The sequence below is a fragment of the Oncorhynchus mykiss genome, chromosome 5, assembly GCF_057628025.1.
Source record: "Oncorhynchus mykiss isolate SJ-2025 chromosome 5, ASM5762802v1, whole genome shotgun sequence".
Classification (NCBI taxonomy): domain Eukaryota; kingdom Metazoa; phylum Chordata; class Actinopteri; order Salmoniformes; family Salmonidae; genus Oncorhynchus; species Oncorhynchus mykiss.
In genome coordinates, this window is record NC_143026.1 from 17,274,435 (window position 1) to 17,287,371 (window position 12,937).

General features: G+C 42.1%; 1 protein-coding gene across 3 annotated transcripts in view; it reads right to left on the reverse strand.

Annotated features, from left to right (window-relative positions):
- The window catches only part of LOC110523341 (zinc finger FYVE domain-containing protein 16), a 32,338-nt gene extending 24,852 nt beyond the window's left edge, over positions 1-7,486 (reverse strand). For all 3 annotated transcript variants that reach the window (XM_090234023.1, XM_021601956.3, XM_021601955.3), the window contains exons 1-2: positions 7,099-7,486; positions 68-182 (exon numbers count right to left, since the gene is read on the reverse strand). In XM_090234023.1, coding sequence (XP_090090149.1) covers positions 68-137 — 70 coding nt within the window. In that variant the 5' untranslated portion in view covers positions 138-182; positions 7,099-7,486. The remainder of the gene's footprint in view (positions 1-67; positions 183-7,098) is intronic.
- Positions 7,487-12,937: the final 5,451 nt, after the last annotated feature.

A 12,937-nucleotide genomic window follows, 5' to 3' on the forward strand; every position in this document is an offset into this window, starting at 1 on the left:
CCCACATAGAGAAAATAAAAATAAATATATGCTGTCAATGGGGTTTTTCATAGTAACCACATCTAACCTGTATTGAGCTCAAAGTCATCCAGAAGCTTGTCCAGGTCACATACAGCAGCCTTGAAGAAGTTGTCCATGCTAGGCTGTTGGCGGGAGAGAGGCTCCACTCACTACTTCACCTCCTGAAAGTAGAACAAAATAAAGTATTGTTATCTGTTAACTATTGGTCTTATGTGGACTGGGCGAATGCATTTCAATCAACATTTCGGTTTCCATTTCAGTTTCCAAGTCAGTGTAAAAATGTTGTAATTAGTTAGGTATAGCTTAGGAATAAACCGAAGCCTTCATCCAGTTTCCACTCCTCAGACAGGTCGATGAATTAATAACATATCAATTGTTGACCAAACAGCATCTCAACGTTCTCCAGCTATGTGTTATTGTGTACTTCAGACTCTGACCCCTGCTCTCCATGTTTATGGAGAAATCTAATTCAAGAGCTAAAAAAGGAAAGAATAGCCCCATAGGGTGTCACAATAAACAAGTCTGTCACAAGTTTACAGCAGCCTCATCAAGGAATTTTACAATGCTTTATGTGTATTGGAGTGTGCCCATGGTTATCTGTAAATTCAAATAACATTTATGTTCTATTAATGTTCTGTATTATGTCATGTTTCATGTGGACCCCAGAAAGAGTAGCTACTGCTTTTGCAACAGCTAATGAGGATCATAATAAAATACCAATAAGAACAAGAAAATCGTGCTTTCTGGTTTGCTTAATATAAAGAATTTGAAATGATTTATTATTTTTATATTTATAATTTTGATACTTAAGTATATTTGAGCATTTACTATTACTTTTGATATTTAAAAGCAGATACTTTTAAACTCACTCAAATATATTGAACAGCAGTGGTCTAGGGCACTGCCTCGCAGTGCTAGCTGTGCCACCAGAGACTCTGGGTTCGCGCCCAGGCTCTGTCGCAGCCGGCCATGACCGGGAGGTCCGTGGGGCGACGCACAATTGGCCTAGCGTCATCCGTGTTAGGGAGGGCTTGGCCGGTAGGGATATCCTTGTCTCATCACGCACTAGCGACTCCTGTGGCTAGGAGGCCATAGGCCCACCCACTGGATAGTCAGCCCAGCCAACCAGAATGAGTATTTCCACACAAAAGGGCTTTATTACAGACAAAAATATGCATCAGTTTCATCAGCTGTCCGGGTGGCTGGTCTCAGACGATCCTGCAGGTGAAGAAGCTGGATGTGGAGGTCCTGGGCTGGTATGGTTACACGTGGTCTGCGCTAAAGATGCCGGTTGGACGTACCATGTCTCTAAAACGAGGGCTTATGGTAAAGAAATAAACATAACATTCTCTGGCAACAGCTCTGGTGGACATTCTTGCAGTCATGCCAATTGCACACTCATGCCTGCCCATACCCCCACTCAAAACATGAGACATCTGTGGCATTGTTTCACAAAACTGCACATTTTAGAGTGGTCTTTTATTGTCCCCAGCACAAGGTGCACCTGTGCGTATGGAACATTTCTGGGATCTTTTATTTCAGTTCCTGAAACATGGGATCAACACTTTAGATGATGCGTTTATATTTTTGTTCAGTATAGTATTTTACTGGGTGACTTTCACTTGAGTCATTTTCTATTATGTATCTTTACTTTTACCCAAGTATGACACTTGTGTACTTTTTCCACCACTGCCTATTGTGTACATATGTTGTACTACTATGAATACTACTAGGGATGTCAAACGTTCAGTGTTTGTCTATTATTGTGACCTAGATGAAGATCAGATCAAATGTTATGACCAATTTATGCAGAAATCCAGGTATTTCCAAAGGGTTCACATACTTTTTCTTACCACTGTAAGGAGGAAATCATCACATTTGCAGCATGAATGGAGAATATTTTAGGTACAAACCGGTTCATGGGGGATACAAGTGTATTGCCAGCTGAAGACAATAGCTGTGTTCGAATACCCATACTAACTATTAGTTCATATTAGTGTACTGTAAATGAACGGTATCCTTTCAGTTGAGCATACTAGCGCTACACCTGTCTACCGGAAGTTGATTATCTTGCTATGCAACCACTTGCTAGCTTGTTAGCATAACAAATTACAAGATATACATTTTTTTGTGTTTGTAAATTCTTAAATTCAGAGCGTTGTCAGATTGTATATTTGTAAATTCTGAGCGTTTCCCCTCTCAGAGCGTTCAGAGCGCACACTGGCGGAGGAGTAGGGTTGATCCGAGCGTTCTGACAATCACAAGGCAGTCAAGCACACAAGCTAACTGGCAAGCTACTTCCAGACACAAATGAGAGAACACCTCACTCTGACCATTTTACTTGCCATAGCAGAGCTGGTTAGGCTGTTTTCATGTTATCTACAGCATTGGTGACTAACTGTGCTGCCGACGGAAGCACAGTTAAGGCAAAACACAGGATCCGCTTCGGGAAAGTCATATTCCTGGTCGTAATGATGGTGAGTTGACGCTGCTCTTATATTCAGTAGTTCCTCCCGACTGTATGTAATGAAACCTAAGATTACCTGGGGTACCAATGTAAGAAATAACACGTAAAAAAACGAAATACTGCATAGTTTCCTAGGAATGCGAAGCGAGGCGGCCATCTCTGTCGGAAGTATGGACATAATGGACATAAATTCACTCTGGCTATCTACTCCGATTTCAGAGCACTCTCGTCTGAGTGTGCCAGAGCGCAGAATAACTGATGAATTTACGAACGCTCAACTTCCGTTTAATATGGCCGGTGTCAGTAAACGTCTGCAGCACAGCCGGCGACACTAAACAACGATGCCGTAAAAGGGGCAAACGAAGCGGTCTTCTGGTCAGGCTCCGAAGACGGGCACATCGCACGCCACTCCCTACCATACTACTCGCCAATGTCCAGTCTCTTGACAACAAGGTTGATGAAATCCGAGCAAGGGTTGCCTTCCAGAGAGACATCAGAGACTGTAACGTTCTTTGCTTCACGGAAACATGGCTCACTCGAGACACGCTAACGGAGTTGGTGCAGCCAGCTGGTTTCTTCACGCATCGCGCCGACAGCATCTTTCTGGTTAGAAGAGGGGCGGGGGGGTATGCCTTATGATTAATGAGACGTGGTGTGATCATAACAACATACTGTAACTCAAGTCCTTCTGTTCACCTGACTTAGAATTCCTCACAATCAAATGTCGACCGCATTATGTACCAAGGGAATTCTATTCGATTATAATCATAGCCGTATATATTCCCCCCCAAGCAGACACATCGATGGCCCTGAACAAACTTTATTTGACTCTAGGCTAATCTGAAAACTAGACTCCCTAAATTCTATCAGCATATCGATTGTGCTACCAGGGCTGGTAAAACCCTGGATCATTGTTATTCTAACTTCCGCGACGCATATAAGGCCCTCCCCTGCCCTCCTTCTGGAAAAGCTGACCACGACTCCATTTTGTTGCTTCCAGCCTACAGACAGGAACTAAAACAAGAAGCTCCCGCGCTCAGGTCTGTTCAACGCTGGTCCGACCAATCTGATTCCACGCTTCAAGACTGCTTCGATCACGTGGATTGGGATATGTTCCGCATTGCGTCCAACAACAACATTGACGAATACGCTGATTCGGTAAGCGAGTTCATTTGAAAGTGCATCGGCGATGCTATACCCACAGCAACGATTAAAACATTCCCAAACCAGAAACCGTGGATTCATGGCAGCATTCACGCGAAACTGAAAGCGCGAACCACTGCTTTTAACCAGGGCAAGGTGACCGGAAACATGACCAAATACAAACAGTGTAGCTATTCCCTCTGCAAGGCAATCAAACAAACAAGTGTCAGTATAGAGACAAAGTAGAGTCACAATTCAACGGCTCAGACACAAGAGGTATGTGGCAGGGTCTACAGTCAATCACGGATTACAAAAAGAAAACCAGCCCCATCACGGACCAGGATGACTTGCTCCCAGACAGACTAAACAACTTTTTTGCTCGCTTTGAGGACAATACAGTGCCACTGACACGGCCCGCTATCAAAACCTTCGGGCTCTCCTTCACTGCAGCCGACGTGAGTAAAACATTTAAACGTGTTAACCCTCGCAAGGCTGCAGGCCCAGACGGCATCCCCAGCCGCGTCCTCAGAGCATGCACAGACCAGCTGGCTGGTGTGTTTACGGACATATTCAATCAATACTTATCCAAGGCTGTTGTTCCCACATGCTTCAAGGGGGCCACCATTGTTCCTGTTCCCAAGAAAGCTAAGGAAACTGAGCTAAACGACTACCGCCCCGTAGCACTCACTTCCGTCATCATGAAGTGCTTTGAGAGACTAGTCAAGGACCATATCACCTTCACCCTACCTGACACCCTAGACCCATTCCAATTTGCTTACCACCCCAATAGTTCTACCGACTACACAATCGCAACCACACTGCATACTGCCCTAACCCATCTGGACAAGAGGAATACCTATGTGAGAATGCTGTTCATCGACTACAGTTCAGCATTTAACACCATAGTACCCTCCAAGCTCGTCATCAAGCTTGAGACCCTGGGTCTCGACCCCGCCCTGTGCAACTGGGTACTGGACTTCCTGGCAGGCCGCCCCCAGGTGGTGAGGGTAGGTAACAACATCGCCACCCCGCTGATCCTCAACACTGGGGCCCCACAAGGGTCCCTTCTGAGCCCTCTCCTGTACTCCCTGTTCACCCACGACTGCGTGGCCATGCACGCCTCCAACTCAATCATCAAGTTTGCGGACGACACTACAGTGGTAGGCTTGATTACCAACAACAACGAGACGGCCTACAGGGAGGAGGTGAGTGTGGTGTCAGGAAAATAACCTCACACACAACGTCAACAAAACAAAGGAGATTATTGTGGATTTCAGGAAACTGCATAGGGAGCAGCCCCCTATCCACATCGACGGGACAGTAGTGGAGAGGTTGGTAAGTTTTAAGTTCCTCGGCGTACACATCACGGACAAACTGAATTGGTCCACCCACACAGACAGCGTTGTGAAGAAGGCGCAGCAGCGCCTCTTCAACCTCAGGAGGCTGAAGAAATTCGGCTTGTCATCAAAAGCACTCACAAAATTCTACAGATGCACAATCGAGAGCATCCTGTCGGGCTGTATCACCGCCTGGTACGACAACTGCTCTGCCCACAACCGTAAGGCTCTCCAGAGGGTAGTGAGGTCTGCACAACGCATCACCGGGGGGCAAACTACCTGCCCTCCAGGACACCTACACCACCCAATGTCACAGGAAGGACATAAAGATCATCAAGGACAACTACCACCCGAGCCACTGCCTGTTCACCCCGCAATCATCCAGAAGGCGAGGTCAGTACAGGTGCATCAAAGCAAGGACCGAGAGACTGAAAAACAGCTTCTATCTCAACGCCATCAGACTGTTAAACAGCCACCACTAACATTGAGTGGCTGCTGCCAACATACTGACTCAACTCCAGCCACTTTAATAATGGAAATTTATGGAAATTGATGTAAAAATGTGTCACTAGCCACTTTAAACAATGCCACTTAATATAATGTTTACATACCTTACATTACTCATCTCATATGTACTGTACTCTATACCATCTACTGTATCTTGCCTATGCCGTTCTGTACCATCACTCATTCATATATCTTTATGTACATATTCTTTATCCCTTTACACTTGTGTGTATAAGGTAATAGTTGTGGAATTGTTAGGTTAGATTACTCGTTGGTTATTACTGCATTGCCGGAACTAGAAGCACAAGCATTTCGCAACACTTGCATTAACATCTGCTAACCATGTGTATGTGACAAATAAAATTTGATTTGACTATACCACTTAGCTTAGGATGACGTGAATAATCAAATCAATAAACGTTGGGCAGTTAGTTAGCACATAGTTAATACACTGGCAAGTTCAATATATTAGTAGCCAACTAATGAGGTAGCTAACTAACATACCTACTTCTGTAATGATATGCGGTTCGTAAAGATAGCGTAGCCAACACATTGTGAGCCAACAAAACGTGTTGTGTAATTTATTTGAAAAGTCATTCGTTTATTACATTGCTCAACATTTTCTTAACATTTGTCAAAATTAGTTAAAGCAATGAATTTGTATCTGCTCTTGTCGGACTGTATATTTTCCTCCTCAAATCTGAAAACGGTGTGAAGCCACGCCCATTTTCTGAAGAATTTCATTATGGGCCTTAAAAGTACAGAAAGTGTCCTCTGAGTGAATTCTTCGTATTTTGTAGAATGTAGTACAGCTGGGAACTTTTGGCATACTAACTAGCCATACTATGACCAATAAGTATACTACATACTCAATTTACATCACAAATAGTATGGTTAGTGTGGTCGAACACAGCTAATGTGTTTGGAGGTATGATGAAACGACTCAATATCGCCATCTGCTGGTCTTTGGGCTATATCATGACTAACGATCAGCTAGCTAGCTTACTATTAGCCATCTAATTATGCTGCTAGTATCCATGGTGACCAAAATGTCCTAATCATGACAATGGGTAAATAGTAATACTAGGGCTACAATCCAAAAGACACCCTCATCCACTTATGCTACGGGTGGCTGAGAACACAATCATCGCGGGATGAACGAGTGACGAGTTTCCGGCCAAGTGTGGTCCATTTAAAAATCATTCATACCTCGCCCTGAAAGTGTATACTCGTCAGACGTCATCAGAAGTGTCCACTTAATTTGAGGGTGTGTCTTTTGAGTGTTTGGACCAGAACCTAGGTTATATCTAGAGGTGGTATGGCTATCATTTGCTCAATTAGCTAGCAATTCATCTCCCAGTTGTTAACTAGATCACCAGGTAATGTTAGCTGGCTAGTCCGTTAGCTATAAATTAACTAGCTAATGTTAGCGAGCTAGCTAAACAGTTTGACATTACCTGAAACACACATCATTGTTATCAAGTCATCACTATCGTGCATCATCATCCGTGAATATCATAAAGCGGAGGGCAGACATGTTACATTAGCTTAGTTAATACTAGCCGGATAGCCAATGCAATTTGTCTATATTTACAGTCAACAATCAATTTTCTGTGTCATTACCGGAAGATTCATCATTTAGCCTTCCAACCGTTTTACGATTCTTCTGGTTATAACGAAGAAGGTGTGTCTACTCTTGATTGCATCCTCTTTGCCCTTTTGTTATTCCTGAAGTTTTTAAAGCTCAGTGCAGTTTTTACTCCGGCGTCCATTTTGGATCTATCCACCGGTGGAATCGGTTACCATAGCCACAAAGTCAACATTGGCTATCGTAAAAATTGATTGAAACTAAAATTTGATTTTGGTCTTAATTTGAAGTTAAGATTAGGCATAATGTTAGTAGTTTCGTTATGGTTCACATTTTAAGAAGCGAAATTGTAGAAATAGGCGGGGTTTGTGGCTATGGTAACTAGTGACGACCGGTGAAATCGCAACCTTCCTTAATTAAAGTGAGCGCACCTATTTTGCTTGGTTTACTTGGGGCAAAGCAGTCGGTCACCTTTGGTAGTGGATGACTAGGCAAGCGCATTACCTGGCTGAAGGAGCCCAGACCTATGCCGAGTTTACATGCTATCGGAATGAGTTCCCAATGGGAAATTTGACTTGAATGACCCTTTTAGTGAGAATTAAAAGTGGGGAAGTGAGAAAATCAAGCCGAGTTGTGAAGTTTCACCACTGATCTTTTACATTTTAAACCAAAAGATGACAGCAAATCCGTTTTTGACAATTACAAACCTATCAATATGTATAATTTAGCTAGTATGGCCATTGTCAATGTTAAGCAAGCTAGTTAACTTTATTAGTAAAACATTTTGCTAGCTAAAGTCTTAGGCTATTGGTTGAAGAATTGTTCCGAGTTAAATAGCGCATGAACACAATCGTGTCGCATTTACGACTTCCCAGTTGCCCAATTCCGACAAGCGCGTGAAGCCAGCACTATTGATACACATACACTCACTTTATGTTGGAGGTAGTGTTTCCAACTTACTGCTTCCATCTATTTAGCCCTGTCAGATACGAGATCAAGGGGCTGTAGGTAGAGGTTAAGGCAGTCACAATTTTGTTGTCGCCCTGAACTACCTCATCTGATTAATCAAATCAAGGGTTATGTTCCGCTGCTTAGACCTTGCCAGATCTTACAACGCCTGGAGATGTACTTTTACCTATCAACTAACAACATCATACGTTATAGCAATCTGTGAGTTGATTAAATATGCCTGCATTCAAAACAACTTGGAACTCGGAAATCTCTGACTTCAGTGCGTTCAAGACTACTGGGAACTCTGGAAAAAATACCTCCAACTGGGAAAAATCGTTTTGAACAGTCATCCAACTTGGAATTCCAACTCAGTAACTCGGGCCTCTTGCTAGAGCTCCGACTTCCCGACCTGAAGATCACTAACGTCATGATTTGACCTCGTATATTTCTGAGTTCCCAGTTGTCTTGAACGCACCAACATTCCATTAAGACTCAGTGCAGTCGATGACACAGTCACACAGTTGATTACGTAGGACGCAACTATTGGCCGCCCATTCTTTTTTTGCCAGAGAAAGCAGGAAGGGAAGGGATTAACTGTGTAGGAGTTTGTGGTCCAAACTAATGTGAAATCATTGTGACTTCCTAACAAGCATTGTATTACACTCTCTCTAAAGTGACCCTAAACCCAGAAGTAATGACATGGGATGAGAAGACTAATTAAGCAGACACATTGGTCCCGTACTATTAATGTTATTTAAATGTATTTTTGAAATGTACTGTTTCATAGTTTTAGATTCAGCTACCAGTGTTTATCATAAACAGTTGAAGAATGAAAAGATTGTTAAAGAATCTAAAAGAGAATCTAATTGAGAACTGCTCAATTAGATTGAATGTTAGCCACAAAGTTAACCACTTGGCTTGTACTATTCCTTTTTTTAAGGAGTGGAAATTGTCATTTTATTTAACAGATAGGACAGTGGAGAAAAGACAGGAATGCAACTCACAAGGGCAGTGGGTCAGAATCAAACCCACATCGACCCCCCTGGTATACATGGGTCAGCAGCGGCACCAACTGCTGGACCTCACAAGCCACTGCTATTTTAACTTTATTGCCAATATATCTCAGATTAGCATCACTGGGTTACATTTGGCGTGGTTTGTTTGACCAGATGGTATTGGAGTGAGATGTGGGGTTATTTTTAAATGTGTTTATACTATAGGCTGTCTCCACTGCAGGTTTTGACTTGATGTTGCATCTCTGCATCCTTTGGCCTCCTTATCCCCGCCTTAATCCCAGAGTGGGAGGTCCCAGCCAGAATGTGTCTGGTTGTAAATTCACTACATACTGATGTGAGACAGGTGATGGTCACTTTTATGGGCCCCAGAGAGCCGGACTAAGATGGCTTTTGTGTGGAGTGTCTGGGGTCATGGGGAGCTCAAGTGGCTGTTTATGGCACCCTCTACTCTGTCTGGGATATTACAATTGCTATACAATGTAGCTAAGAGACAGCCATGTTACAGAACAACCAGACCAAAGTAAGCTAATGCTGCCACATCTTGTTTGGAAACAACAAAGAAGCATCACTTTAATTTCACAATCATATTTCTTACAGCATTAAATATTACGTTTACTTTTATGACTGTCTAATGTCCATTGCCATGTTCCCTCAAGATATAGTCCTGTTTGTGGGGTGGATTGCAGGACTAAACAGCCGTAGTGTGAAAGCCGTTGAATTCAGTGGCCCACAGAGAAAACAGCTGCTGCCCAGTGTTCAAGGCTATTACTACGACAGCTGCCAAACTCAGGAGACTACCTCAAGTTTTACTATGTACAGATCCTTGAGCTCTGGAAAAGCACTATATAAATCCAATCAGTTAGGTCTATTATTCTTAGTCTTATTTTTAACTCATTCATGGACAGACAGGACCATCTTTCCTCAAACAAATGGCCTGCTATCAAATAATCTACATAACACACATTCAGAAATACTTTTTGTGTTTCTTTGTGTTTCTCAATGTATTTTTGACTCCTGTGCTGTCATTTGCATTCACTTCCTTTCAGGGCTGAACTGGAGGAATCTCCTCTGTGACCCCAGTTACCCAGGCAGCTGCTACTCAAACAACTTCAAACCTGTTAACCTGTTGTAAACTGTGTCTATATAAGGCCATATCCCCTGCATACAGCTCAAATGGCAGCTGATCACATTCAATATTCTCTATTAGGGTGGGTTCTAAAGCAATCCCCAGTCTCCAGATTGTTCTGTGATGCTGTATGTATTTCTGACACCCAGTACTTCCATGACCATTAAGGAAGTTGCTGTTGGGCTTGTAAATGATGTTGTTATTGTTTACATCTTGTACTTCATCAACTAGCATCCCACTGGGCACAAACGTCAGTTCAATGTCAGTTCAACGATTTAGGTTCAAAGTTGGTTGGAAAAAAGACTACATTCACTTACGTTAATTACTTTTTAAAATCCAATCAGTTTTCCACATTGATTCAACGTCATCACATACAGTATCATTTTTGGGTTGAAACGACATGGAAACAAATGCATCCCAGTTATTTTCACATGCAAATAGCTTTTTCAATCAATGATACTGTATATCTGTAGTGCCTAATGAATTAGAAAGATTACATTTTAAAAGATGATTTTAAAATATACATAATTGTTGTCTAAAGGGACCTATGACAACAAAAACATGGCGTATTAGGTTTTTCAATTGTGATAAGGTAAGAGAGTGGTACATGAAGGTACAAGTAAGTTACTGTTGAAGTCAGAAGTTTACATACACTTAGGTTAGAGCCATTACAACTTGTTTTTCAACCACTCCACAAATGTCTTGTTAACAAACTATAGTTCTGGCAAGTCGGTTAGGACATCTACTTTGTGCATGACACAAGTCATTTTTCTAACAATTGTTTACAGACAGATTATTTCACTTATAATTCACTGTATCACAATTCCATTGGGTCAGAAGTTTACATACACTAAGTTGACTGTGCCATTAAACAGCTTGGAAAATTCCAGAAAATGATGTCATGGCTTTAGAAGCTTCTGATTGGCTAATTGACATCATTTGAGTCAATTGGAGGTGTACCTGTGGATGTATTTCAAGGCCTACCTTCAAACTCAGTGCCTCTTTGCTTGACATGGGAAAATTAAAAGAAATCAGCCAAGACCTCAGAAAAAAATTGTAGACCTCCACAAGTCTGGTTCATCATTGGGAGCAATTTCCAAAGATCTGAAGGTACCACATTCATCTGTACAAACAATAGTTCGCAAGTATAAACACCATGGGACCACGCAGTACCATACCGCTCAGGAAGGAGATGCGTTCTGTCTCCTAGAGATGAATGTACTTTGGTGCAAAAAGTGCAAATCAATCTCAGAACAACAGCAAAGGACCCTGTGAAGATGCGGTAGGGAACAGGTACAAAGTATCTAAATCCACAGTAAAATGAGTCCGATATCTATTTAACCTGAAAGGCCGCTTAGCAAGGAAGAAGCCACTGCTCCAAAACCAACATAAAAAATCCAGACAACGGTTTGCAACTGCACATGGGGACAAAGATCATACTTTTTGGAGAAATGTCCTCTGGTCTGATGAAACACAAATATAACTGTTTGGCCATAATGACCATTGTTATGTTTTGAGAAAAAAGGGGGAGGCTTGCAAGCCGGAGAACACCATCCCAACCGTGAAGCACGGGGGTGGCAGCATCATGTTGTGGGGGTGCTCTGCTGCAGGAGGGACCGGTGCACTTCACAAAATGGTGCCATCATGAGGAGGGAACATTTTGTGGATATATTGAAGCAAAATCTCAAGACATCAGTCAGGAAGTTAAAGCTTGGTCGCAAATGGGTCTTCCAAATGGACAATGACCCCAAGCATACTTCCAATGTTGTGGCGAAATGTCTTAAGGACAACAAGGTCAAGGTATTGGAGTACCCATCACAAAGCCCTGACCTCAATCCCATAGAACATTTGAGACCAGAACTGAAAAAGCATGTGCAAGCAAGGAGGCCTACAAACCTGACTCAGTTGCACCAGCTCCGTCAGGAGGAATGAGCCAAAATTCACCCAACTTATTGTGGGAAGCTTGTGGAAGGCTACCTGAAACGTTTGACCCAAGTTAATTTAAACAATGTAAAGGCAATGCTACCAAATACTAATTGAGTGTATGTTAACTTCTGACCCACTATGAATGTGATGAAAGAAATAACAGCTGAAATAAATCATTCTCTCTACTATTATTCTGACATTTCACATTCTTAAAATAAAGTGGTAATCCTAACTGACCTAAGACAGGGAATATTTACTAGGATTAAATGTCAGAAATTGTGAAAAACTCAGTTCAAACATATTTGGCTAAGGTGTATGTAAACTTCCTACATCAACTGTATATTCTTCTAAACCAAAAGGGGTATATTTATTAGTTGGACACTTAAGTTCATAATATATAGCCATTGATTCTGGAAGAACACACTGTATAAATGCCTTATGAGCTTTGTTCAACTGTCTAACCCATCAGAACCCAAAATATAAGCTTGTTTTATGGTTTTGTTTGTAAACAGTGCAATTGCAAACAAACACTGTATAGGCTCAATACATGGTTAAAACTATAATTTTAATATCATAGATCGTCAGTCCTTGCATCCATAGTCCTGTCTATGAATTTGTTGGTTAAGTCAACATATACAAAATTGTTGCATTTCTCCAGGCCCATACTTCAGCAGTTTACTGGTGTCCACGTTGTTATTGTTTGAACTGCAGATTGCCCCTTTAAAGTGAACATCCGACACTGGTCTTCTGTAGACTACACACTATTGAAGCCCCATGATCTACTATGTAACACAGAGATCCGGTGCTGGGAAGCACAGTAAATTGTCCATATTAGTCATCCCAACCTTCACGATA